General features: G+C 36.5%; 1 protein-coding gene across 9 annotated transcripts in view; it reads right to left on the reverse strand.

Moving 5' to 3' along the window:
* Positions 1-1,036: 1,036 nt before the first annotated feature.
* Positions 1,037-24,301, reverse strand: part of LOC119829203 (uncharacterized abhydrolase domain-containing protein DDB_G0269086-like) — a 42,657-nt gene continuing 19,392 nt past the window's right edge. Inside the window, exons 3-20 of one of the 9 annotated variants that reach the window (XM_038351612.1) lie at positions 19,475-19,516; positions 18,898-19,100; positions 18,065-18,103; positions 13,070-13,164; positions 12,371-12,391; positions 11,575-11,667; positions 8,760-8,906; positions 8,075-8,215; positions 7,423-7,496; positions 7,080-7,145; positions 6,391-6,486; positions 5,889-6,075; positions 5,156-5,270; positions 4,459-4,597; positions 3,880-4,089; positions 2,939-3,322; positions 2,253-2,357; positions 1,037-1,830 (exon numbers count right to left, since the gene is read on the reverse strand). In XM_038351612.1, the coding sequence (XP_038207540.1) occupies positions 1,600-1,830; positions 2,253-2,357; positions 2,939-3,322; positions 3,880-4,089; positions 4,459-4,597; positions 5,156-5,270; positions 5,889-6,075; positions 6,391-6,486; positions 7,080-7,145; positions 7,423-7,496; positions 8,075-8,215; positions 8,760-8,906; positions 11,575-11,667; positions 12,371-12,391; positions 13,070-13,164; positions 18,065-18,103; positions 18,898-19,100; positions 19,475-19,516 (2,388 nt within the window). In that variant the 3' untranslated portion in view covers positions 1,037-1,599. Of the gene's footprint in view, positions 1,831-2,252; positions 2,358-2,938; positions 3,323-3,879; positions 4,090-4,458; positions 4,598-5,155; positions 5,271-5,888; positions 6,076-6,390; positions 6,487-7,079; positions 7,146-7,422; positions 7,497-8,074; positions 8,216-8,759; positions 8,907-11,484; positions 11,668-12,370; positions 12,392-13,069; positions 13,165-18,064; positions 18,104-18,897; positions 19,101-19,474; positions 19,517-24,301 lie in introns of all 9 variants that reach the window. The other 8 variants (XM_038351607.1, XM_038351610.1, XM_038351609.1 and 5 more) reach the window with 8 other exon arrangements.

Below are 24,301 nucleotides of genomic sequence, written 5' to 3' on the forward strand. Positions count from 1 at the left end.
AACAAATTATCATTATTGTATATAACTGTTCGCGGCCAACCACGTGTCCCTTTCAAATTTCTTAACTTCATTCTCGGATGACTATGTCAAACAATTTAAGGCTAAATTTATTTTATATGTATTAGATAATCGGACCTTTTTAATACAAGCTGCCCTTATTCACAACCTCTGTTGTTGGCAAGAGGTTTCTTTTTTTTCTCGATTAATTTCAAACAATTAAGATATTTGAAAGGCGACGAAAAGCATTTAATGGGAATATTAGATATTCTACTATTGGGAACTTCTAGTTTAAATCCCAAGTGAAGGTGCATTTCACGCAAAGTATAGGATTTACAAATACGTCTATCCCCCTCGCACTAAAGCGTCTCGGTGTATGCGTCTCGCTCGCACGTTAAGCGAGGGAAATTTGCCAATTAAAAAAAATGATCGATTTACATTGAACTTCTATAAAAAAAACGAAACGTCTGCAAAATTGAAAAAAACCAATCAATGTATTTGATTATAATTTCCATTAATAAAAAAAATCACAATAAATAAAAACTTATAATAATTATTGTTTACACTGTAAGCACAGCTCTCCTATACACAACCTATCCGACCAACGAACAAATCAAAAATTAATGACCATTAATTAATGATTAATGACAGTTAATCCGGTTACATCCCTAGTGATCTAATGTTACTCCAATATGAAAATATCATTATTATTTTTTTTTTCAATTTTCTAAAACACGAGGAACGTCAAGCGATGAATACGATTTCGCTTACACAGCAAAATAAGCTAATATATTATTGTTCTTAATAGAATCTTGGATTTGCTTTATAAATGCAATAATTACATCGAATATTACATGTGCCAACCAACGACTGATAACTATCGCACAGACGTCATCGCATTACGTATCGTAATATATGACTGGTCTGCCTAAATATCGAGTCATTACTCCGTCAACGCATACATATTGGCTAGTATTAATTCCCGAAATGATAACAGCACCGAATTTCAAAAATCAAAGGCACCATCGTATTTAATTAGAAATAAACATTATCTTCTTTCTGATTTATGTTGCATTTTGTTGTTTCTAAAGTTTTGTAGGATTTTCATTGGGTGCTGAATTAAATGCACTTAGCCCGTATATTTGAAGAAATATTATGGTTTGATCATCGTGGGCTCATATGGGCAGATTGCATAATTAATTGAATTATAAATCAATAACGCAATGTTAAATTTTAAATAGTAACGTCAATCCATAACTGACAAATAGAATTTCAAATTTAGAACACAGACTTCATTCGCATTTCCATCGTGACGTGCATCTAGCTTAAATGCGATTTGCCCAGCGAATTTGAACTCTAACGTGAAGATATAATGTATATTTTTGCATCCATATGGCAAGGCCGGCCAATACACGGCAGTACAATCAAATTTAAGCCCTAAAGCAAACAATGTCGACATCGTTTGCAACGACAAAGCTATCACACTCGTCCGATCCTCCACCTCCGTAGGTAAATAAGAGCGCTTTTCGCGTGTACCCTGCAGTACAAGACTAGCCAATACGCACGCTCGACCAAACGATTTTCGACCGTACCGCGTACAAATTAGATCGCATTTTGCAACGTCAGCGGGTGATTGAGCCCGTGGCCGTTGTGCGTCGTGAAGTCGTCGTCGAGAAGCTTCTCGATCTTTTGGTTGTGTTCCGCCATGCGCTCGGTTTGTATGAAGTTGGCGGATATGTGGCCAACGTGGGCCACGTTGCCATTGTTGGCCTCCGGTTGGCTGGCGTTGTCGATTTGTTTGATGGACGACTGCTCGCCGGTGGTGTCCTTACTCTGGAAACATAAAAATATATCTTTATAGCTACATCCACTTGTCAAGAGATATTTTTAATTACAAGACCTGCAAGTTTTTTCTTAACTATTTATTGTTTTAATTATTTTAAAGCCATTGTTTTTCATTTGTAGTAGTATGATTGAAACTGTAACTTTAGATTGCTTCTTCGTTCTTACACATACTAAGATGGAAGCGATATACGACGAACCAAAATATCTTATGATAGGATTGGGATTTATTTTTATCTGTAAACTTACGATTGGGATCGAATATTGAAACCGGACGTAAATTATTAAAATTCATCATTTTATTTATGTATTTATTTATAAAATAATGAGAGAGAGGGATAAAATGAGGCAGGGAAGGCGCGTTATTTGTCTATACAAATGAGTAAACTAACATATAATACAACATAACCCACCTCATTGTCGTCGGACAAGCCAAGCAGGTCGGCAGTAACGTTGCCATTGTTGGCGGCGGCGTGCGGCCGCTCCGCTGGCGGCTCGCGAGATGGATTCTCTTCGGGCTGCAAGTTTTTTTTACAAATATTACGACTCTGCTACTGATTTTTTTATTGCCATGAGCGAGCAACTGAGAAGTGTAGTAGCAATAGTAGAGAGAGTAGGAAAAATTAATGGGCTGGGAAGGGTAAGGAAAAGGAAACGATCCTCCGGCTCCCCCACAAACCGTACGAAACACAGTAGTAGCATGTTACTATTTCATGCCTGTTTTCTGTGGGAGTGTGGTACTTGCCCGGTACAAGCTGGCCCAATTCTTGCCAAATCTACATGATTCTCAATCGCGTCACCATTTTATAATTTTTTTTTTTAGAGGCTTTAATGATGATTAATTCTATCACAGTATATGTTACGGACTAATTGTAAAAATAAATAAACACAAGACACTGTCACGTTGAAACTGCTTTAACATACAGACTACCTAGCGATATTTGGCATAAAGTGAACGAAATCATTTGCTAAAACTATTATTTTAGCCCTTTATTCATCTCTTATGACAAGAAAATTTAACTTTTTGCCAGTGTTATAAAGCCCTTATTGAAACTTAGCTCGAAGGTTTTATTGTAATTTAAATGTGTACCAAACCCACCTGACTAGTTGCAAGCGACAATAAATCCGCCGTTTGTACATTCCCGTTGAAGTTATCCGTAACGCTGGCTACGTTATCCTCAACCGGACTCTCCACTTTACCATCCTGTACGCTTTCCGCTTTCGGCTGGGCGTCTGCATCGTCAGTCGAATGTGCACTCTCGGGCTGAGCGGTTGCGGTCGAATTCTCCGTGATCTCGTACGCCGATTGCGGCAGTCCAGCAACCTGGACAGTCTCGGCTGGTTGCGCAGCGTCGCTGTTCGCTTCGGCGCCGTCTTGCTTCGGGGCGTCGTTCGCTTGTGCTTGCTTTTGTGTGTCGGCCGCCGTCTGACTCTCGGCCGGTTTTTGTTCTTGCTCTTGTTTCTTCTTGTCCTCCTCCGCTTGCTGGGAATGGGGGGGCGTAAGATTATTGATATGTAACAATATTAGATTCGAATATTTTGAAGTTATTTATTTTGGTATTTTACATATATATAACTATAAAGTGAGTAAATTATTGAGACTTGTCTCATTTGAATCAATGAATTTGTGCAAGTGTCAGATGTTATTCCTTTACTGATTCTTTGACAATCTGGCTCGGTTGAGGTCCTCCTCCTCCAACTTACATCCTAACATTAAAAGCCATCGCCGTTTCTGGTCATTACATCAACACGACGAGACGTTTAGTCGACCATGTTAAACTATGTTGATGATATTAAAGTATGTTAGACTGTGTCAAAGTACATCATACTTATACGTGCCATTTGCGCAAACCGGTGGATATCGAATTTCTTATTCACCATTCACCCTTCCAGTCCATTCCTTCTTTCCAATCAATCCTTTTCCTGTTCCTTTCTCCTCTTCTGCTCTGTTCATGGGCGGTGGTGATCGCTCCCCATCAGACGAATCGCCAGCTCAGTCACTTCCGTGGCAGCAGCACGGGTCGTGGGGGTGGGGGTTACCTTCTTGAGGCGCGTGCGCGCCATGATGGCCTCGACGCGCTGCTTGCGCGCGAGCCGCTCGCGCTCCTCGCGCTCGAGCTCGGCGGCGCGGCGGCGCTCGGCCAGCTCGCCGGCGCGCCGCTTCTCCAGCTCGTCGCGCGCGCGCGCCGCCCGCTCCGCCTCCTCGCGCGCGCGCCGCGACCCCTCCTCGCGCTCCAGCTGCTGCTGCGCCTGCGCCGACACAACGCGCCTTCTTATATACCGTGTGAGCGCACGGCCCCATAGGTGTCCCGCCCGAGGTATACTATACTATACTCTCACTATACTGGAACTTTTTTAATAAGCCGCTTTAAATAAACTATCTAGTCTACACGACACACCCCTAATAGACGGTCCGAACGAACGCTTACGTTTAATAATACATTTCATAGGCGCGTGATGCCAGGGATATATGCATTAGCGTGTGCAGACTATAAGTTCCATTATGCACAGTACACCTCCAGCGGTACACCCAATATAATTTTTCTCCTTCAAAGTTCTTAATCTTTTTAATTAAAAATTTAATAAAACAATCCCCCCACAATCCCGTGTGGTCCCCACCTCGATGGCGCGCTGCAGCTTCTCCTCCTCCAGGCGGCGCTGCAGCGCGGCGAGCTCGCGCGCCTCCTCCTCCTCGCGCCGCTGCCGCTCCTCCTCCTGCCGCTGCCGCTCGGCCTCCTCCTCCGCCTCGCGCTGCAGTCTGTGACGGGATTTTTCTTTTAGAACATGTTGTAAAACTCAAATTCTTATTAAGTACAAACTGTCTCATTTAAACATAAGAGCGACCATTTTTTAAACTCCATTACTTGATATTGGATTATGTTCAGGATAAAAAATTTATAAATACAAACATTTTTCAATCTTTCAAAAGCCACCCAGAATACATGTTCCAGTATTTTCGTAGATACTTTATCAACACAATATTCGATTTTCAAAAACTTACATCACAACAATAGCTTAATATTGCAGTTCAGACATAACATTACAATTAGACATCACAGTGAGACGGCAAGATTCACTGATCGTGACTAAAAAGGAAACAAACTCCCAGGGCGTCCCCCCCCCATATATCCTTCAATTTATCAGCCCAGAGCCCATTGCCCCAGAAGAAAAATGAAGACAACCGAACTCCGACTCCGACCAAGTCCACCTACCGCTCCCAGGCTAAGCCCATCTACATCCCTAAAGTCAATAGAGCCGCAAGCCCACCGGCCCATGCCCCAGTGGCCCAGTGCCCCAGTGCCCAGAGGCAGCTCACCTGAGCCGCTCCAGCTCGGCCTGCCGCTCGAGCTCCTCGCGCGCGCGCCGCCGCCGCTCCGCCAGCGCCGCCTTCGCCTCCTCCTCCGTCGTGATGCGCCGCGATATCATCGACGCTGCAAACGAAAATTTTATTCCAATAAATATATGTATATGTATAAATGGGGTGTCGTATTGTTTGTCCGCGTTGTTAACCAAAATGATTATTATCAAATAACTAAACCGCATTAGCACAGCCGAACTAGACCAAATTTAAACGGGATAAAGCGGATGACTAGCTCTCAATAAAAAAAATCACCAAAATCGGTTTACCCAACCGAAAATCATCTGACGTAACAAACACAAAAAAAAAATGCAATCGAATGGAGACCCTCTTCTTCTTTTAAGGATGGTAAGCTTGTGAGATTTTGGGGAGTAATCTACGGATCTATTTGGAATAATCTATAGATTTTGAAAATTATTTTTCCAATAGAAAGCCTCATTATTTATTAGTGACACTTTTTAGATCTCCTTTTGACCTTATATCCGTTGAAGCATTAAGTTGGTTTTTATGAATTTACTTATGAGCATAGATGGTATCTGCCGTATATAAATTTTCGGAGTGAACCAAAGTCTAATTTTTACTGTGAAAGAAATTCCGAAGGTTACAATTTTTAACCCAGGTCAACCCGGTCGAGCTGGGACAAACAGTTATACAACATAATAATCAAATATATATGTATGAACAGACATACCAGTCATTTCATTCTCCTCAGTCTTTTCAACAGAAGGTTCCTTCTTCGGCTCCACCTTCTGTGTCTCCTTCTGTATCTCTTTCTGCGTCTCCTTCTGCACTTCCACCTTCTCTTCTGTTCTATTCTCTTGTACTTTATGTGTGTTCGTTTCTATTTTGGCTTCTATGTTCTCTACGTTTTCGATTGTCTGTAATTGATTGATTTGATATTAAGAAAATTGCAGTCTTTTTTTTATTTTTTTGGGAATTTTTATTACGTTTCACACTTTTTGCCTCATTTTTAATGATTTTATTTTATATACCAAAAAAATTTATGCAATATAATATATCCTGCAACAAAATAGAGACATCGCAAGTTTAATTTAATTTTTAAAACCTTTACTTTTAATTTTTTTGTAAACTAATAAATAAATGCATACACCAATCACATTTTACTCAAGCTAATAAGATCATTCAATTAAGTCAAGAGTAAATAGGTAAAATTAATAAAAAAAGTAACTGACGTTATTATGCGCAGGCGCATCGTCAGTGACTTGCAGCGCCTCCAGCTTCTGCGTCACCTCCTGGGCGTCCACTTGCCGTATTTCCGACGTCACCGACTGGAATATATTATGCATTTTTAATTAATACTCTATAGAAAAATAAGTAAGCGTATCACTTAGTCGTCTACATTAATGACTATAGAACATTAGCTGTCCGTTCTGACTTCGCCCGTGGTACATATCTATCACTCACGAATCACGTACATCCAATGGCGAAAGATTTTTCTTAATACGGTCCAGTAGTTCCTGAGAATAACACGTTCCAACAAACAAACCAACTCCTTTTTATCCGTAATGGCTTGACCGATAATATTGAATTTGTTTGTGCATAAATAAATATACAAAACATAATAATATTGGTAATTTACGATGAATACTAATTTTAATTTCTTTTCGCTTTTATGAATTAATTTGATACTTTAAAATCACCAATCAAAAAATAACTATAGACATTCAAAAAGTAGTCATAAGTAGTCCATCTTGGTACTTATTACTGCTTAAATGAATAATGAAGTTAAACAGTGTTTTATTTGCATATTGATATATATTTTTGTTGAGACATTATGTTCTGGATCCGTTTGTTTTTTCAATTCTCTTCATTTCAGCCTTTATGGCTAATCGCTACAAACTAACAATGATATTGGAATTACCTTGGACATATCGTCAACAACGAGATCCCGCGGGCCCGGCGATACTGACAGCGACTTGCCTCCCTTCTGCGCAAACATAAAGTATTTTAAACTATTGCATAGATTTTATAGCGGGCGGCGCCAGTCCCCAAGTGCAACACGTACTTTTTATAATGGGCAAAATGCCAAAATTTAATTTAGGTAAAATATTCTATCCATAGATTACGGGTGAAATGAATTTATTCGCACGAAAAGTGGTTATATACATTGGTGTTATTTGTAAAAAATGATTACAATAAAAAAATATTTTCAGAATTAAATTTAATATAAGAATACATATAAAAATTCAAAAAGAATAAGTCACCTTTTCTTGTTCTTTGGCTGGTTTTGGCTTTCTGTGAACGGGCGGCTTTCCTTCGCCGGGGCCCAAAGGTGCTGCTGCAATTCACAATATAAAATTATTAAAAATAAATAAATATATACAATACTTTACATTTTTAACATGAAAGCACTTAGTATTTTCTTGTGTTACATACATTTCGAGATTGAAATTTTTTTAACGGATTTTAAACGCGATTTAGAGAAAGCACTTGATGAAATGCATGTTTTTTTTTTATTTTTACATCTATCTAGACTATAGTGAGTTAGAAAGTTGTAATATAGGTAGTTGAAGTGGGTTGGTTTACTATATATACTCTTTTTACAAATTTTAACCTCATTCTCTAATTATTAAAAATATATTGTTGCACCAATAACTGTGTTGTTGATGATCTGTGTGGAAACAAGTTATAGGTATAAGGGTACTAAATTAGTTCAAAAGTGGCATGGTTTTAATTTTTAATACATCTTAAAGTAATGTTCAGTATGGTGCGATAAAAAGAATATTTTCTATGTTCACCAACGTAATTGGGAGAAACATTTAACAATAAATAAATGGCGTATACATTCACATTTTTTTAAAATTTTCCATTCAAGTAACAACACACCAATATAAATATAACACTTAGCGAACGCACCCGGTCTCGGCGGCGGTGGCGCGGGCGCCACGTGCAGCGACAGCGGGCGCGGGCGGCGCGGCGCCGACTGCGCGCGCGCCACCGTCGAGCCGTCGCGCGACACCGCCGGCGTGCTCGCCGCGCTCGCGCTCCCCGCCTCGCCTGAGCGGGACAATGCGTGTCATGTCAAGGTTACTAATTAAATATCTACTAATTGACAAAAAAATTATACTTATTTTTTAACAAAACATAAAAAATATCACCTTTAAATTATCAGAACTAGACCAATTTAAAGGGAAAGGGGTAATAAATACAAAAAACAGTCTAATTGATAACCTGCTCTTTTATTTGAAATTTGCTTTAAGTTATACATACATAGACAGCGATAGCTCAGTGGTGAGCACTTCGGACTTAAAATCGATAAGTCGGTGGTTCTAGAGCAGGAGAGCGTGCGTGTACTTGACTATTTTTTTTTTTTTCAATTTATCTGCGCATGATGACAACATCACCACTGCTCGAAACGGTGAAGGAAAACATCATGAAGAAACTGGCATGACCGAGAATTAAAAGATCGAACACTTGGCCAGCGTGGTAGAAAATCGCCTAAAACCTCATAGGAGCCCTGTGTCCCAGCAGTGGGAACATATATGGGCTGTTGATGATGATGATGTTGATGAAGCTTAAAAAGAATGTACAGCCATCTCACCTCTCGGGGTGTTGCAGCCGGTGCCCGCGATGGAGGCGGGGCGCGGCTTGCGCGGCGCCGAGCTGGCGCGCCGCACCACGCCCGCGCCGCCGCCCGACAGCGCGCTGCCGGGCCGCGAGCCGGGCGTCGTGTCGCCCGACCGCCCCTCTGTGCGTGCGTGCGTACGTGCGTACTATTAGTATATGAACCCGCATACATACGTGATCGTATGTGGGGAATGACACAGTTCGGTTTATGGGGAAATCCTGTCTAACGCGTAGAAGAGATCACTCTCTTATACTATTGTGCTAATAAATGGAAGGTATGACCGCGTATGCTTGCCAATGACGTATCAAAAGGATAGATGGATAGACTATACACTAATAATATTGTTTTTTAAAACGATTCACGTAGGGAATAAAGGTTTCGACAGGAAAGGGTAAGAAAAATGGCAACGAGTGTCCATAGAACTTTATCACACAGGATGTCCCCATAAAACAATTGTGAATTGTTAATATCATTTTGTATTATGATCAAAATATTTTAACCTTCAAATGTGTGCAACTATTAAATTATTTTTCAAAGGAGCTGTGTATCGTTAAAATTATTTTTTCAAATATGGTCACAATTTCGAGTTCATTTTTTACTATTTTTCATAATTTGAGTATAAATATTCCTTGAATCGTGCTGAATTTTATAGATGAGTTTTGAAATAGTTCTTGTGTGCATTCAATATTGTCTATTACAAAATTTTGGCTTTTATAAAAACAAAAGGTTTAAAATATATGCCAACTTTAACATGAAACACTATTAAAGCTTACGTTAAAACAAGAGCAGATTATTAGGAAATTAGCATGACTGATTGAGCGGGTGTTAGTAGCAGTTGATCATTTACAGTGCAAGGGTATTTATAAAAGATTTTTTTCCACTTACCGCAAGAGAAAGGATAAGATATGAGTATATTGTTACATACAGACTTACTTATTGTTATTTGTTATTGTGCCAGAGAGTGCTGTGTCAAAGTTAAGTGTTTAAAACTTCAAAACGTTAAGAATCGGACAATAATATTAAGAACAGAGAAAAATATGATAAAGAATAACAGTATTTTTTAATGGTTTCGTAACTGTATTGTATTATCATATTGGTAGAAATGATAAATAAAACTGTACACGCTCAGAAAAATTACATATAATCTGCATGTAACAATATTGAGAGATAAGATAAATATTTTACCTGCGTACCAGAAGATTGAAAGATCCACCTATTCGGTGCATACAAATTTTTCACAAACAATGAACATGTTTACAAACAATCTCCAACTATATATCTCGATACAAATAAATGTTAAAGACAAATATATATACCACAATTAGCACAGTTTTGTAGGTAAATACAAATAAGGACTAGACAAAATAAGCACCATAATTGGGAATTAAAACAAACAGTTGGTAACACTTATGTACTCTAACCAGATAAAAGAGAAAGTTCCCAAATAGCGAGAAATTAAAATCACAATGTCAGCTTCGCAGGAACACAGATGAGAATAAAGAAGAAAAGAAAAAATTGTCCCCCATTATATTAAGAGGTCAAATGAAACATTTCATTCTATTCTGCGTTTTTCTTCACACAAAACGTCTTAATTTTCGAAACATTCTTCCAAAATATCCATATCAACTTAACCAGTGGCGATTTGTTTAAGGAAACAGAAGTATCTTTTGACTAGGCTATTGTTTTTTTGAAAGAATAGCAAAAAAAATTCTATTCTTTCCAAAAATTTCTCATTTATAAAGCATTTCAATGCTATATTGTTATTTACATATAATATGTTAATGTCAAATAAAAAGAGTTACTTAAGAAATTACGTCATCAAAATTTTTAAGTGAGTATGTATAAAGTCCTAGCAGTAAAATATTCTATCCATAGGTACACATATCTTCTTCAGATCACTTTGACATACATATGTGATAAAGTGATTATTAAACTTCTATCATTTAGGTGAGGCAGAGAAGAGTGAATTTATAAGATGCTTGTAAGATCATTTCATTTCATAATTAAGGATGTCTCATATATCTGAAAATGCTTAGGGTAAAAATTAATAAAGGTAAAAGACCGAAAGACCACAAACTATTGGTTGGAAATGTACAGAAAATTTTGAGATGAGTGTAAAAATTCCAAACTTTGCAGGTATCTTGTAAGTATATTTTTTATGAAAAACAGTGTTCTTCGTCAAATTAACACAACTATAACTAAACTGATCTAAACCGTTTTACCTACAGGCTCTAAAGTTGAACAGAAAATTTATACAACTTTAGGTTTAACCTCTATCAGAAGTGTAAGCCAAAACAGGTGTTATTGACAGAAACCGCCGCAGTCAGTAGGAAGCTAATGCCCAAAGCGTTATTAACCTGCTGGCTAGTACCTATCTGTTTGTATATAAGAAGCAAGGAGAAATAACCTGATGAATCCCTAGCAGAAATGTGGATTAAGGCAAACCCAAAGCATTACAGAGGCGGAACCCAAACCAAGCGTTATCAACAAAACCTGACGGAAGCGAAACCTCAGCGTTATCAATAGAACCCTAGCAGAGGCAAAACGCAAACCAAGCGTTATCAACAAACCCAAAAAGCCCTAACGGATGCGAGACCCAAGCGTTACCAACAGAACCCTAGCGGCGGTGGGACCAAGCGTTACCATGACAACCGTAGCGGAACCAAGCGGGCCCAAAGCGCTCGCACACAATACATACGGCTCCTGTTGAGGTGGTGCATGGAGGGCGAGGCCGAGTGCAGCGGCCGGGCCGGCAGCCTGTCGAGGCGCGTCATAGAGTACGCCCTACCTGGCGCGCGCGGGGCCGGCACCGTCGGCACGAGGTCGGTGCGCCGGCGCGCCACCGACGTCCACGCGGCGGCCGGGGAGCGCTCCGCCTCGTCTGGAACGTTCCGGAATGTTCCGTTCAACGCGCGCGCTACGTTGGTACGCGGTTCTCGATTTGTGTTTGACGATGTTGAGAACGCACGTGGCTTTTTAGCATTTTGCGTTCAACTTCTATGTTTTTGGCCCATTGAATTGATAGTTTTATAATTTCGTGATGTTATACGGAAAATAAATCAGCCTTTTAGAAAATGCAACATTTCGCTTGGCGTTTCCTTCCTAATGTAATACTATTTAGCCATCAACTTTCATTACGTTTTTAACTCATGCATTGCCAATTCAAAAAGGTTCGACAACTTCTTTAAAAATCAATCTTCTTTAAGTAAAAAATAAATCAACTCACATGTAAAATACTCAAAATCAAAAGTAATTATTCACGAACTAAAATACGTAACATTTGATACTGTTTTCCGTAATTAACTATTTGAATACAATGGACAAATATTAATTAGCATTATATTGTACACCAACACGATAAGACCGGAATACGTTTAATTCAACAACTAAAACAAAGAAACGCTGAAAATTTCCTTTGAAATTTATATAAAATCAATTCTTTTGTGTTTACCGTCTACTTATTCCATCACTGTCTCAAGTAACGTCAACAAAAGCAAATAATTTATTTAAACTCTATATACTCCACACCCACAAATTATTCCACTTTAATACAAATCTTTAATAAATTAATTTTGAATACTCACGGAAACTCGAAAACATTAATCCTTAGCAGCGCAAAAATGACATTTTCAGTAAACATTTATTGCAATAAATCTCATCATAATTTAAACAATAAAAAAAACTAAAAAATAAATTATTTTATAACAGTACAACCAATAAAAAAATGACCAGTATTCTTCAACTACTAAACTAAATAAAACAACATTGCTATATTTAATAAAACACCCCAATATCTCTTCACCTACGTATAAGCTAGCTCCATTTAGCCGATAGCTGCTAGACTAGACATCGTACAGACTAAACTACATGCAGTGCTGAAGCCAGAGTGTGTTCAATATATTTTCTATTCAATTGCAAAAGCTGTGTGATGCGTACAAGATTTTCAAAAGGATAAACGTATATGAAAATAGTATGTGCATAAATAAGAAATTATGGCATAGAAAATTACTTTGTAGCAAAAAATATAGATACATATAGATAGTACTCGTCGTAACATACTCAAAATGATTGGGAAATTATTCAAATTTGATGTAAAACATACTATAAGTCATATTCCTACGTTTACAAGCTATCAAGGGATACAATAACATAAGTTCTAAGAGTACCAAGTATAAGTATATAGTTCTAAGAGAAAGAGTATTTTTTTTGCAAAATCAAAAATATTGTAATTTTTTTCAACTGTAAAAAAGTCGTTCGATTTAAAACCGTACGACACGACATACCTTTGTTATCAGTGTCGGAAGTGTCCAACTGAAGCGCTGAGGCGCGTCTTGTCAGCGGCGCAGACGCGAACATCACATTAGTCGTTGATGCCGCCCTGGAACGTGCGATTTGATACATTATAATACTGTTTAGTATTGAAATGGTGCGCGATATCGTGTCGGATGCGTGTCGTGTGGTGAAATTTTTCTAGTCTTACAATATACGATTATTTAATGTGTCTATTGTATATAAGACAAGAGAAAATTGAAATAAATAATTCAGCTTATAATTTATAAATAAACATGAATTTAATGCTCCAAACACAAATTAATATAAACTCACATTAAGTTCTTGTAATAAAATAATAATATAATTACAATTAAATTTAAAGGTAAAAATTACAGTGTACGCTATTCAACGCAATTTGTTGACGCAAAATGTGACTTTAAAAATTTAAAAATTAATACAATTTAAAAACGAAATGCATCCAAGTGTGTTCATGCCAAATGTTTAGTGCACAAGCGAATCGTGTTCTTTTAATTACACATGCAACGTGATAAACAATTCGTATATTAATAATATATTATAGTATAAATTTAATATAATAAAATGTTCTATACACATTATTTACACACGAATGGATATAATATATTTAATTTATTTTAATTTAAGACTTGATCAGATTTCTTCGTTATCTGATTAAATTAATTAAAGCAAAACTAATCTATGATTATAGTAGTTTCAACTATTTATCTAACATGTATGTATATATTGTGATATATTAAGCTAGAGATAGGTAGGCTATTATTAAACGAAAAATAAAATTTAATAGATAACTATCTGAATGTATTACTTGTTTTTTTTTATATATTGATCCTCCGTGATTATTTCTAGTTTTAATTTTCGTATTTAGAAATTGTAGCGATTTAAAAAATACTCGCTACTTAGGGCTAAATAAATAATTAATAATAATAATATACACAAAGGAAAAGCTTGATAAAGTCCCGCGGTTTTCCTCGCATAGATCCATCCATCCCATTCTAAGGACTTCCAGAATATACACTCTTTTACGTTCTATCTTTAACAATCCCTGTACCAAATAACATCGAAATCGGTCCAGTTGTGCCCGAGTTTACCGCGTTCAAACAAACCCTTCAGTTACTTATTCGTATGCATAAGTACGAATAAATGTAGTCACATCGAACGAGTCGAAGCGAGAATTAATTGGTCCGGTCCATTTACATAATCCCGTACGTACCATGTTGTCTGTCGAAATGGGAGCATTCAATATGAAATTAGCAACGTCAATTTTAGGCTATTGTTTTCGGCGTGACAATGGAACCGCTTGAAGGATGCTGACGTCATTGGAGTTTGCCAACACTCTTCGCTTTTTGTTTGGTGCAGTTTCATAAATGAGACTTCCCTAAATTTGCAACATGTCTGTGTTTAAAGATTTATGGTGGCGAGGTAGTTTATCCATGTTCTAAATATATATAACTCAAAGGTGACTGACTGATATAGTGATCTATCAACGCACAGCCCAAATCACTGGTCGGATCGCAGATAGATGTTGTGACGTAGGTATTCGATAAAAAAGGATTTTGACAAATTCTACCCACCCCCAAGGGGATAAAATAGGGGATGAAATTTATAAAGATCGCGCGGGCGAAGCTGTGGACAACAGTTTAGTATGGTATATGGTAGTATTCCATCTCTCATTTCAAATGTCTCAAAGAGAAGAATTCAAAGAATATTTAATACTAAAAATATTATAAGACAAAGCAGAATCAAACAAAAGTGTTAAAAAAATCATTTTTAAAAATGAACAGAAGGAATAAGGAGTCTCTGTTTCAAACACAAAAGTTGCAAAAATTCGTACAACAATACTTTTAAAATATCTCAATTACCCGAAACGTCTGGTTCTTTGTATGCTCGCAATGAAAAAAAAAATGTATACAAAACCATTAAATAAGCTTATCCTTACTAATATCATAAATGCGAAAGTAACTGTCTGTCCATCTCTTCATCACGCCTAAAACACTGAACAGATTTGAATGATATTTTGAACAAGGATAATTTAAAATCCGAGACATAGAATAGATCTTAGAACTATGCTGGTTTTCCATAACCAAGCGAGTGAAACCACACTTCAATTTAAGCTAATGACTTATATTGCCATATTAAAATTATTTTCATACAACCAATATTATTTCAGAATTATATTAGATAACGGCGATATAAAAAGGTAATTCCCTTGAAAAAAAAACCTATTGTGTGGGAGAAGTTTATTGTGAAAACTTGATAAATGATGCATAATATAATCAATATAATCTTAATACGCTCACAAAGTGGCATTAAACACGTCATATCACTAGGTTTTACACGCCACTTCACTGTTGCATTCCAAGTAAAGCTAAGTAGTTTGTATTGATAGAATAAGATAAACAGCGCTACGCGAGACGCTACGTATTGTTAAATAATAAAATAATAATAATAATAAAAATCATCTTTATTTAAATAAATATTCTTATTCCAAAAGCATTTACTGCCCGTGACTCCTGTCTCCGATCGATCTAGCTACAGGTATTTACCTAATTCGGGAGTCGGATAATTCTCGAAGTGATAATTATTTCTAACAATAAATAGAAGCGCCTTAAAATTTTAGATCTAGACCACATAGAGTGGGACCACATGGAAGGCAACAGCTTTCAAATATAAATGAATCTGTCTGAATATAAATGTCATGAATGAATGAAGTAAATTTCTCAGTTAACAAACAGAATAAAATACAGTCGAATTCGTAACCTCCTACCTTTTCGGAGTCGGTTGAAAGTGTAAGACATAGTCAATTAGGGATTTATTTTACATAAATGTACATTTAAATAAAGTCTTGTTTAAAAAACAGTAGTAGCAATTGAATTCACCTAAAACAAATTCAAGACATATAACAATAAAGAAAAATTGAATACATTATATGTGACGTAAATCACATTCAATGAGGCTATTCCCGGTATCCTTAAAGACAAGAAATTAATTGTAAATTTAGCTATTTTATTATAAAGGTATCAGCCCCGTAAGCAAGATAGGAAACGGCGAATGCAAACCGTTTTAAAATTAATTAAGCCGCCATTCTCGAAACAGATAAGATTGTTGATAATTACTTTTTATTGTGCGGAAAATTTTCAATAGTTCTAGATCTAGATAGATACCGGTTATATTTTATACGTTTCAACGTAACTTCCTTGAATTCGTTATTGTTGCAATGTCATTACAAACAGCACTTAAATCATTGCTTATAAGTAAACACGTCGGGTTTGGGGTTAGTTTCACTAACCCCAAACCCGACGTGTCAATTAGTAAAAAACAATAAGGTTGAAAATATATTTCAAACGCAGTCCGCGTCGACTTCGATTGTGGTACCATATCCCCATACAGCCTATGTCACTCAGTGAAGAAACAGCTCTATTATGGTTAAAGAATTTTTAAAATCGGTCCAGTATTCCGTGAGGTAAGCGCGTTCAATCAAACAACAATCAACTTTCAATCTTCGAACAAACTAGAAGCGACATTGGTGTGAAAATGAACATGCATTCACACTGCTTTAATCTACCTACTTTCTTCAAATAACATTATCAAGCTACAAGCTCTCCAGTCGTGGTATCGTTCATACCACTAATTCCATCCATACAAAATTTCTTCGCCCATTTCAACAAATTTGGCTTTCTCAAAAAAAAAAGTGTCTGTCTACAATAACCAAACAAACTATTCAACAAATTGCTTTCCCCGTTTTAATATCAAACAGACCACACACACACAGACATACAAATGTACAATATAAGTGATGGGAATTTCTCCCTACGCACACACACACACACAAACCATATCACAATAAATCTTACCGTCTAATCTTCACCGGCGAAACGTTCTCAATAATTATTGTATATATATATATATATATATATATATAAGGAATGTATGTCAGTATGTGCGTACATGTAATGTGTATTTATAGTCAGCTAATTAGCCATTCCGTGTGTGCGTACATATAACAGTATATATCCTGCCTCCCGTATATGTACAAATATAATGTTCTACTTACTACGATGTTCATTAAGCAGACGCATTACTTGATACATCAGTGGCTACGATAAACGTTATTTAGGATTTAAACTAACCGTTAATAAATAGACTAGGTTCTATCCAAATTTTAGTATTGGCACTGCCGAAGCGAGTACCGACAGTAAAATAATTCAGACTATAATCTCTATGGCAAATTTCATACTAATTCCACCGTCTGTTTTGCCGAAACAGTAACAAACATACATCCATTCTCACCAACATAGGATTCAATAGTTTTTCTAGGCTTGTTATTGTATTAGCAGTGTGGCGTGTTGATACGCTACCAATTCAACACCGATTACCATCTGCGGGGGCGCGGTAGTCAGCCCAGTGCGTGTGACCCATTTAGAGACAGTACCTATATCGTATGGCCGAGGGTGTAAGGCTATATTATACTGTTCCTTGCCGTCAGTACGGCAAAAAGCAAATAAATCGTATGACGTCTATATCCTGTATGTATAAAAATAGCATAGTAAAGTACATGGTTTCTTCACTAATAACAACTAACATTTAATTCGAGTCTTTTTGAAAATCTAAGATTGTTTCTACTGCATGTTTGTTTCGCAATACACCAACATAAAAGAGAGCTCTATGTATACGAAACAAATATTTCGATCTCATCTTACATGCTAATATCAATTGATAAACCAATGACGCACACATTTAAAACTAACATATACAACAACTATCTACATGTACACATGCACAACAAAATACAGCATGCGGAGTATGCAAAATAACCTACGAAATATTAATCTATCTACGTATTTTAGTCGGTTTAAGACAATCTCAATCTATATTACAGTTTTAATGTTAATAAAGATCCAATGTTATTTGTTATACATAAATCAAAATAATGACAACATAACAAAAAAGTAAAAAAAAAAATTGCTTACAGTGACTCAAAAAAGTTCATCTGATCTATGGGGTTGGTACTGGCGGGAGAAACAAATGAACAATTAGTGCAGAACATATAAAATAATAAAGTGATTTTTCGTATTTTATTAATCACTGTGTTTTGTTGAGACCCACAACCGTAATGTCCTGATTGATAAAAAGCAAAAGCAAAATGTATGTCGAGCATTTAATAAAAAAATAAAATAAAAACAAGAACAAATAAAAAAAAAAAAAAAAATAGAAACACTAAATTCTATAGAAATACATGTATGACAATCTAAACTAGGCATTTAAAGTATGATTTTCATCATTTGAGCGATCGTTACGATTAATTAATAGCTAAATTAAACTTGAACGATCTCACTCTATTAACATAACCTGGGCAATTAAATATCTGAATTAGCTTCGCTTATCGCGTGGCATGTCGCTAGCTTTACCCAGCCTAATGCCTTATTCCAACATTAGCTACGTTTAAAAACAAAAGGAGTGTAAAACACTACAATTCTAGCTGAAAACTTCTACACCTATATTAAAACTTAGGATGCTGATAGACTAGAGCATTAATCAGAACATTGAATCGCCGTTTTAAAATTATATCGAACCGTTTTTCAAACTCGATGCTTATTTTTATTTGTTACTGATTTATCGATTATTAAACAAAAAATGGTTGTTTGATACAACGAAATGTTACAGGTGAATGCACATCCTCTGTTCATTCCACCAAACAGAGCGTCAAGCACTCATTCATAGAAACGTCACCTAACACAGAAATGCTCTAGTTTACCAATGCGACGACAAACGCCAAAACGCCTAGTGGAATGCGCATACGCACCTGCGCGCAGCCCAAAAGAATCCCGCCGAGTCGACCGGCTCGAGCAGCCGCGGCGTCGACGAGCCGAACGCGAACGCGGGCCGCGGCGCCGAGCGGGCGGCGCGCGCGCGCTCCAGCCGCTCGGTGCGGTCCTTCTCGCGCTGCAGTAGCGCTTCCCGTCGCGATATGGACGCCTCCCATATCGCGCGTTTTCGCTCTTCTACCTGTGGACAAGTTTTATCTGTTACATCATCATAATCATCATAAGAACATATTTGTATAGGTATACTTAATATGATGTTTCAAACCATAATTCACCACGCTGGTGGGTGAGCATTAAGTTGTTATTCATGTAAGTTATCCTCCTATGCCTAATTATCTGGTTAGATTAATGCATTTATTTATACTGTTTATAAGTATTATTGTAATAGGTATTAGATGACCTTCTAAAATCCTCATCTCCTCCATCCTAAACGTACCAAAATTCGCCTAGCTTTAATTTTCGAGCGTGATAGGAGGGAATAAACCATTTAGACAATTGATTTAGACACAAATTACAATATCTTTTTGACATTTAGTATGTACAAATTTCAATTACCTTTCCATTGGTGATCGGTCCAGAATTTTCGGAGATCACCTCCTATAACATTAATAATTGTGTCTTAAAATTTTGAAATACAATTCTGTATTGAACATCTAAAAAGGGTGGGCACCTTTTATTTTTTGCAGACGAATGCAGTCAGAGTTGGGTTTCATAAAGAAATTTCTATTCAAGATGCATTTCTTACAGCACGCCTCGTTCAATTAGAATTTATGGTCAATTACGGTAAAATAAATCTTCACAACATCATAAACTAGGCCGGAATTATGAGCTGATTTATCGCTACTTAATTGTCAAATAATTAAAAGTTAATACACACAAAATAAGCAAACTTTCACTGTCAACGTGCAATGATCGATTAGTACTGTATGTTTCTACGGCTGCTGCCGAAGCGTGAAGTCATTAGCATTTTGATGAATGGAATGGGCAAATGTTGTGCATTTAGCAGTATTCCGACATAGGAGAAAACACTTTATTGGCTGAATGTCAAAACGTTTCGTGGTGTGCTCGTAATAACGCGAAAATAGGCGAAAGGCCCAACCAATGAAAGACATCTTCATTTGATCAATCAACCAAGGAGTATATGAACACCAACACTAGGTACTTTAAAAAGATCAATTACATTCAGCCACATATTGCTAAAGAGGTCAATCGAGATAATGCAACAGACGAAAATGATAAAGACTATTTACACCTTATTGTAACAAAGATTGCAATCTACAAAGCATTCGATAGCAAAACCGTTATAAAAACGGCGGAAAGCGCTAGAGTTGTAATTGACAATCGGCAAACGGAAACTAACCAGGAGGTCTAATTCGAGCCAGCACAGAGCCCATAGATCAATCTAGATTTATAGAAAACGCACCCGCAACCTAGTAGGCACTGGAAATGCAAATGTCGAACGCGATCGCATCTAGCATTCCGCTTGAATATTTAACGATAGTAAATGACAAATGTTATTTGCGACGTCGAGACGCGGATTCCGTATTCTTGGTATTGGATGAGAAATCACTATTCACACAACTTCGCATGTAGCTTGCATGGTCTATTTTTATGCCATTAGATTAATGCAACATCGACATTTATTAGTTTGTTAACTCATTGTTGATGATCCAATTATTGGATCAATTCCAAATTAATATGCATCGCTTATCAATCAAATATAAAATGCTTCGCTCTAAAAATCTTCGGAAATAGTGTCCACCGATTAAATTAAATTTTCTACATTGCTGTATCAATAAACATCGCACAAATGGCCTATCCGCACGGAGGACTACCTACTACCTTTATGGAATAACAATGCGACAATATTTAAAATAATCATACAGTGTACCTGTATAATCTCCAGTATTTAGAGTTGTTTCTAAGCGAGAATAAAACAATGTTCAACCCAATCATAGTTAAGAGCTTACAATGAAAGCCAAATGCGATCCTGTAGGAAGTGAGCGTTATTTCGGTCGCCTGTTCACGGCAGGAGTTAATTATAAATATTTTGATGCACTTCTACCACTCGGCATACTTCCTTGATGGTGTACAACGCTCTAGCAGTTAGGAATGTAACACGACACATGTTACATTCTTCGACATAAAGATCATCTTGTTTGAGATTTGAAGACAAACAGAGTTAAAAATATGGATTGTTAAAATGTGTGTATGTAATAAAAATATCGTCACTTTCGGGCTTTTCAGTTTGTTATATATAATATATATCACCTTACGGGTGAAAACAGGAAATTTTTAATTAAAAACTTGATTTATTTTCTTTACCAATTGATACAACGTCGATTAATTATAATCAACCATGAAGACTTTTTTATCCTATCTGTAAATTTAAGATACCAATGATTTCAGAAAAAAATACCAGTTAAAAATGCCGTAGTTCCCAGCAATAAGTCGCAAATAGAATAGCTCTAGTAACATTTTCAGAAATACAATTCCAACTAATGCAATTCCCTTAATCTAAAATTAACTACACATCATCATATATACGCAATATGGAACAAGACACGCCGTCATGCGTCTGCGCAGCCGGTCATTGCGCATGACCTCATGCATGTGTTATATAAGATGACCGGGTCACCTGGTACCTTATCGTTGTATAATTGCACCAATTACCTAGCCTCAAAAACAAGCTAAATGGGGATCATTTACTTAATTATGAATAATATGTTGTGTTTAATTGTCAGTTTATAGTGCATTCAACTGTACCAAATGTAATGAATCATAGGTGCACGAATAATAATGACGATCAGAAACGGTAGCAAAAAATCTCGATACATATATAAATACTGGTTAAATACATACGAACCAGGTTGCATAAGACCTTCGAAATGATTTTCGACAAAGTATTTTAAGAGAATACGAAAGCTCGGTTAAAATATAAAAATCTCTTTATAAATCAAATGTTTGTACCCTTTTCAAAATATAAAAAACTAGCTGTTTTCCGTGACTTCGCACGCGTTAATTCGGAGTAGTTTAATACATGTACATACAAACCTTCCTCTTGAATCACTCTATCTATTAATAAAAAAAACCTAATCAAAATCCGTTGCGTAATTCTAAAGATTTAAGCATACATAGGGACATAGGCACAGAGAAAGCAACATTGTTTTAAACTATGTAGTAATAACAAGCAGGATCTATTCATAAACTAATAAAATCCGTAATTAAAAATCCTCCATTATTAGATAAACTAGGCGCTGTCTAGCGTGTCGTCCCAAATCTGCCTTATTGGTTTTGGCTTGGTTCCAGTATTTAAGGTCAAGTGCCAGCTTTCCTTTAGCATTGTTTGCTGTGCTGTACATGACTGGCTAAATTGAAATTGCGCTTTCTTTGCACACAATGTTTAGACACACTATATTTTATATTTACGACGCAACGACATCACTCTCTAGTGTTTTTTGTCCTCTAGTTCTTAGTCTTATCTAGGTATAAGTCCATACCACAATTTCAAGCCGTTATTCGACACATGTTTATATTATTATGTTTATCTAATTCGCGAGCGAGAAATGTTAAAAATATAAATAAACTAGCTGCGCTCCGCGGTCTCACCCGCGTAAGTCCGTATCGGGATAAACAGTTGTCTATGTTTTATTCCAGTTGTCCAGCTATTTACGTACCGAATTTCATTGCAATCGGTTCGGTTGTTTTTGCGTGAAAGAGTAACAAATATACACACATCCTCACAAACTTGCATTTATAATATTAGTAGGAAGTAGGATAGGATTTCCATTATCGTATTCCCACTTCGTACTTTAAAATTAAAGAAGCGCAAGCGCTTCGTAAATTATTACATATGGGAAAAGTCAATTAAAAAGTAATTTCGAATCAAAATTGTCTATATTTCTTTATGGTATATCTCTAGCATTAATATCTTATTAGTTCTTGTAATAAAATTACGTGAAAGTTTTCATCGTATTTAACTTTTCATTTTTTTTATAGCACGGGTTGTTTACAACACTTCTAAAGAATCTCGAATTGATATGTATTCACAAAGTTGAAAACTAAACCTTTAGTGCAATTGAAAGTTTCTTTTAGTAATCTAACTACCTTCCAATGTTTTGACATTAAATAAGTTTTGATTCTAACAATTTTTATATTGATTTTAATATTCACATTAGGTCCCACCCCATATAATCTCCATCGCCAAGACCCAATCGGCCAAGTCGGCGATCACGAATAACATCACGAACCGCTCGCACACAATAAATAATCAAAAACAAAAAAAAAAAAAAACACAGAATGACGTATTAATTACCATAATAATGTCGCTCCTAAACGCGTGAGAGCTGATGACATCACCGCACAAGGACGTCGTTATGCAACATACGTAGGTTGAATGGAATTATAAAGATTCTTGCGGAGCGTTAACGCCTTTCCGATCGGTTCCTATCGCCATTTTAGTGTTCTCCGCAAGGATTGATATACTTTTTCCGTCTCCTTGTGGTGTCCCATCTTCTTGGACTATCCATTATTATGGGCGTGTTAATACAGCATCTAGTGGTCACGTACCACTTTACATAGTTTACTGTTAGCCAGCATAAAGGTTTGCAATAATATTTGTCAACACGTAAAAGAAACATGGAGTACATGTCATACTTTGTATATATTGATCCAATATTAAATATGGCACCTTTCGGTTCATCATCATCTAAATAAGATTTTTCATGCATTGCATTAAAAATTGTTACAACTGATTATGTTATAATCGCTTTAATAACTGACCGGTTTAAAACTACTTTAGATCGCGATTCTGACGCACGCAAGTCGCTAAGACGCAATACATTATTGTATTTCCCACGAAAAGGACATATTATAATACCGAGTGAGTAAGACGGTAAACAAATCAAGAGGAATTTACTAATGATATAACCATCTACAATGACAATCATTACGTATTTCCAGTCCTGTAACGATCAAAAATTAAATACGCATAAAATTTACGAAAATCCAAGCAGAACATTCTAGAACATAATAGAATTGTGTTTTGTGAATCCTACCTCCCTTTCCGTATAATTAACAGGCAACGATGAAGAATTAGAGGCTAATCGTTAATTTTATCTCATTTCAACAACAATACTACCAAAGCTTCCATACGTGCTGAGCTGCCACTTGAATCTGGACCCAAGTCCATAATTACATGTTGCTATTTAAAACGGTGCTTATTGATCACTTGTTTTCTGTCATATCTCATCCAATCAAGCGTCATTTGCACGATTATATATATTCACGATTAGATAATGTGTTATCTATATTCGCTACCAAACGTCGACTTATGAGCTAACAAAGTAATGGAATTATACTCTTGTTTTGTAGCTACGCGTC

The sequence above is a fragment of the Zerene cesonia genome, chromosome 9 (genome assembly GCF_012273895.1).
Source record: "Zerene cesonia ecotype Mississippi chromosome 9, Zerene_cesonia_1.1, whole genome shotgun sequence".
Classification (NCBI taxonomy): Eukaryota; Metazoa; Arthropoda; class Insecta; order Lepidoptera; family Pieridae; genus Zerene; species Zerene cesonia.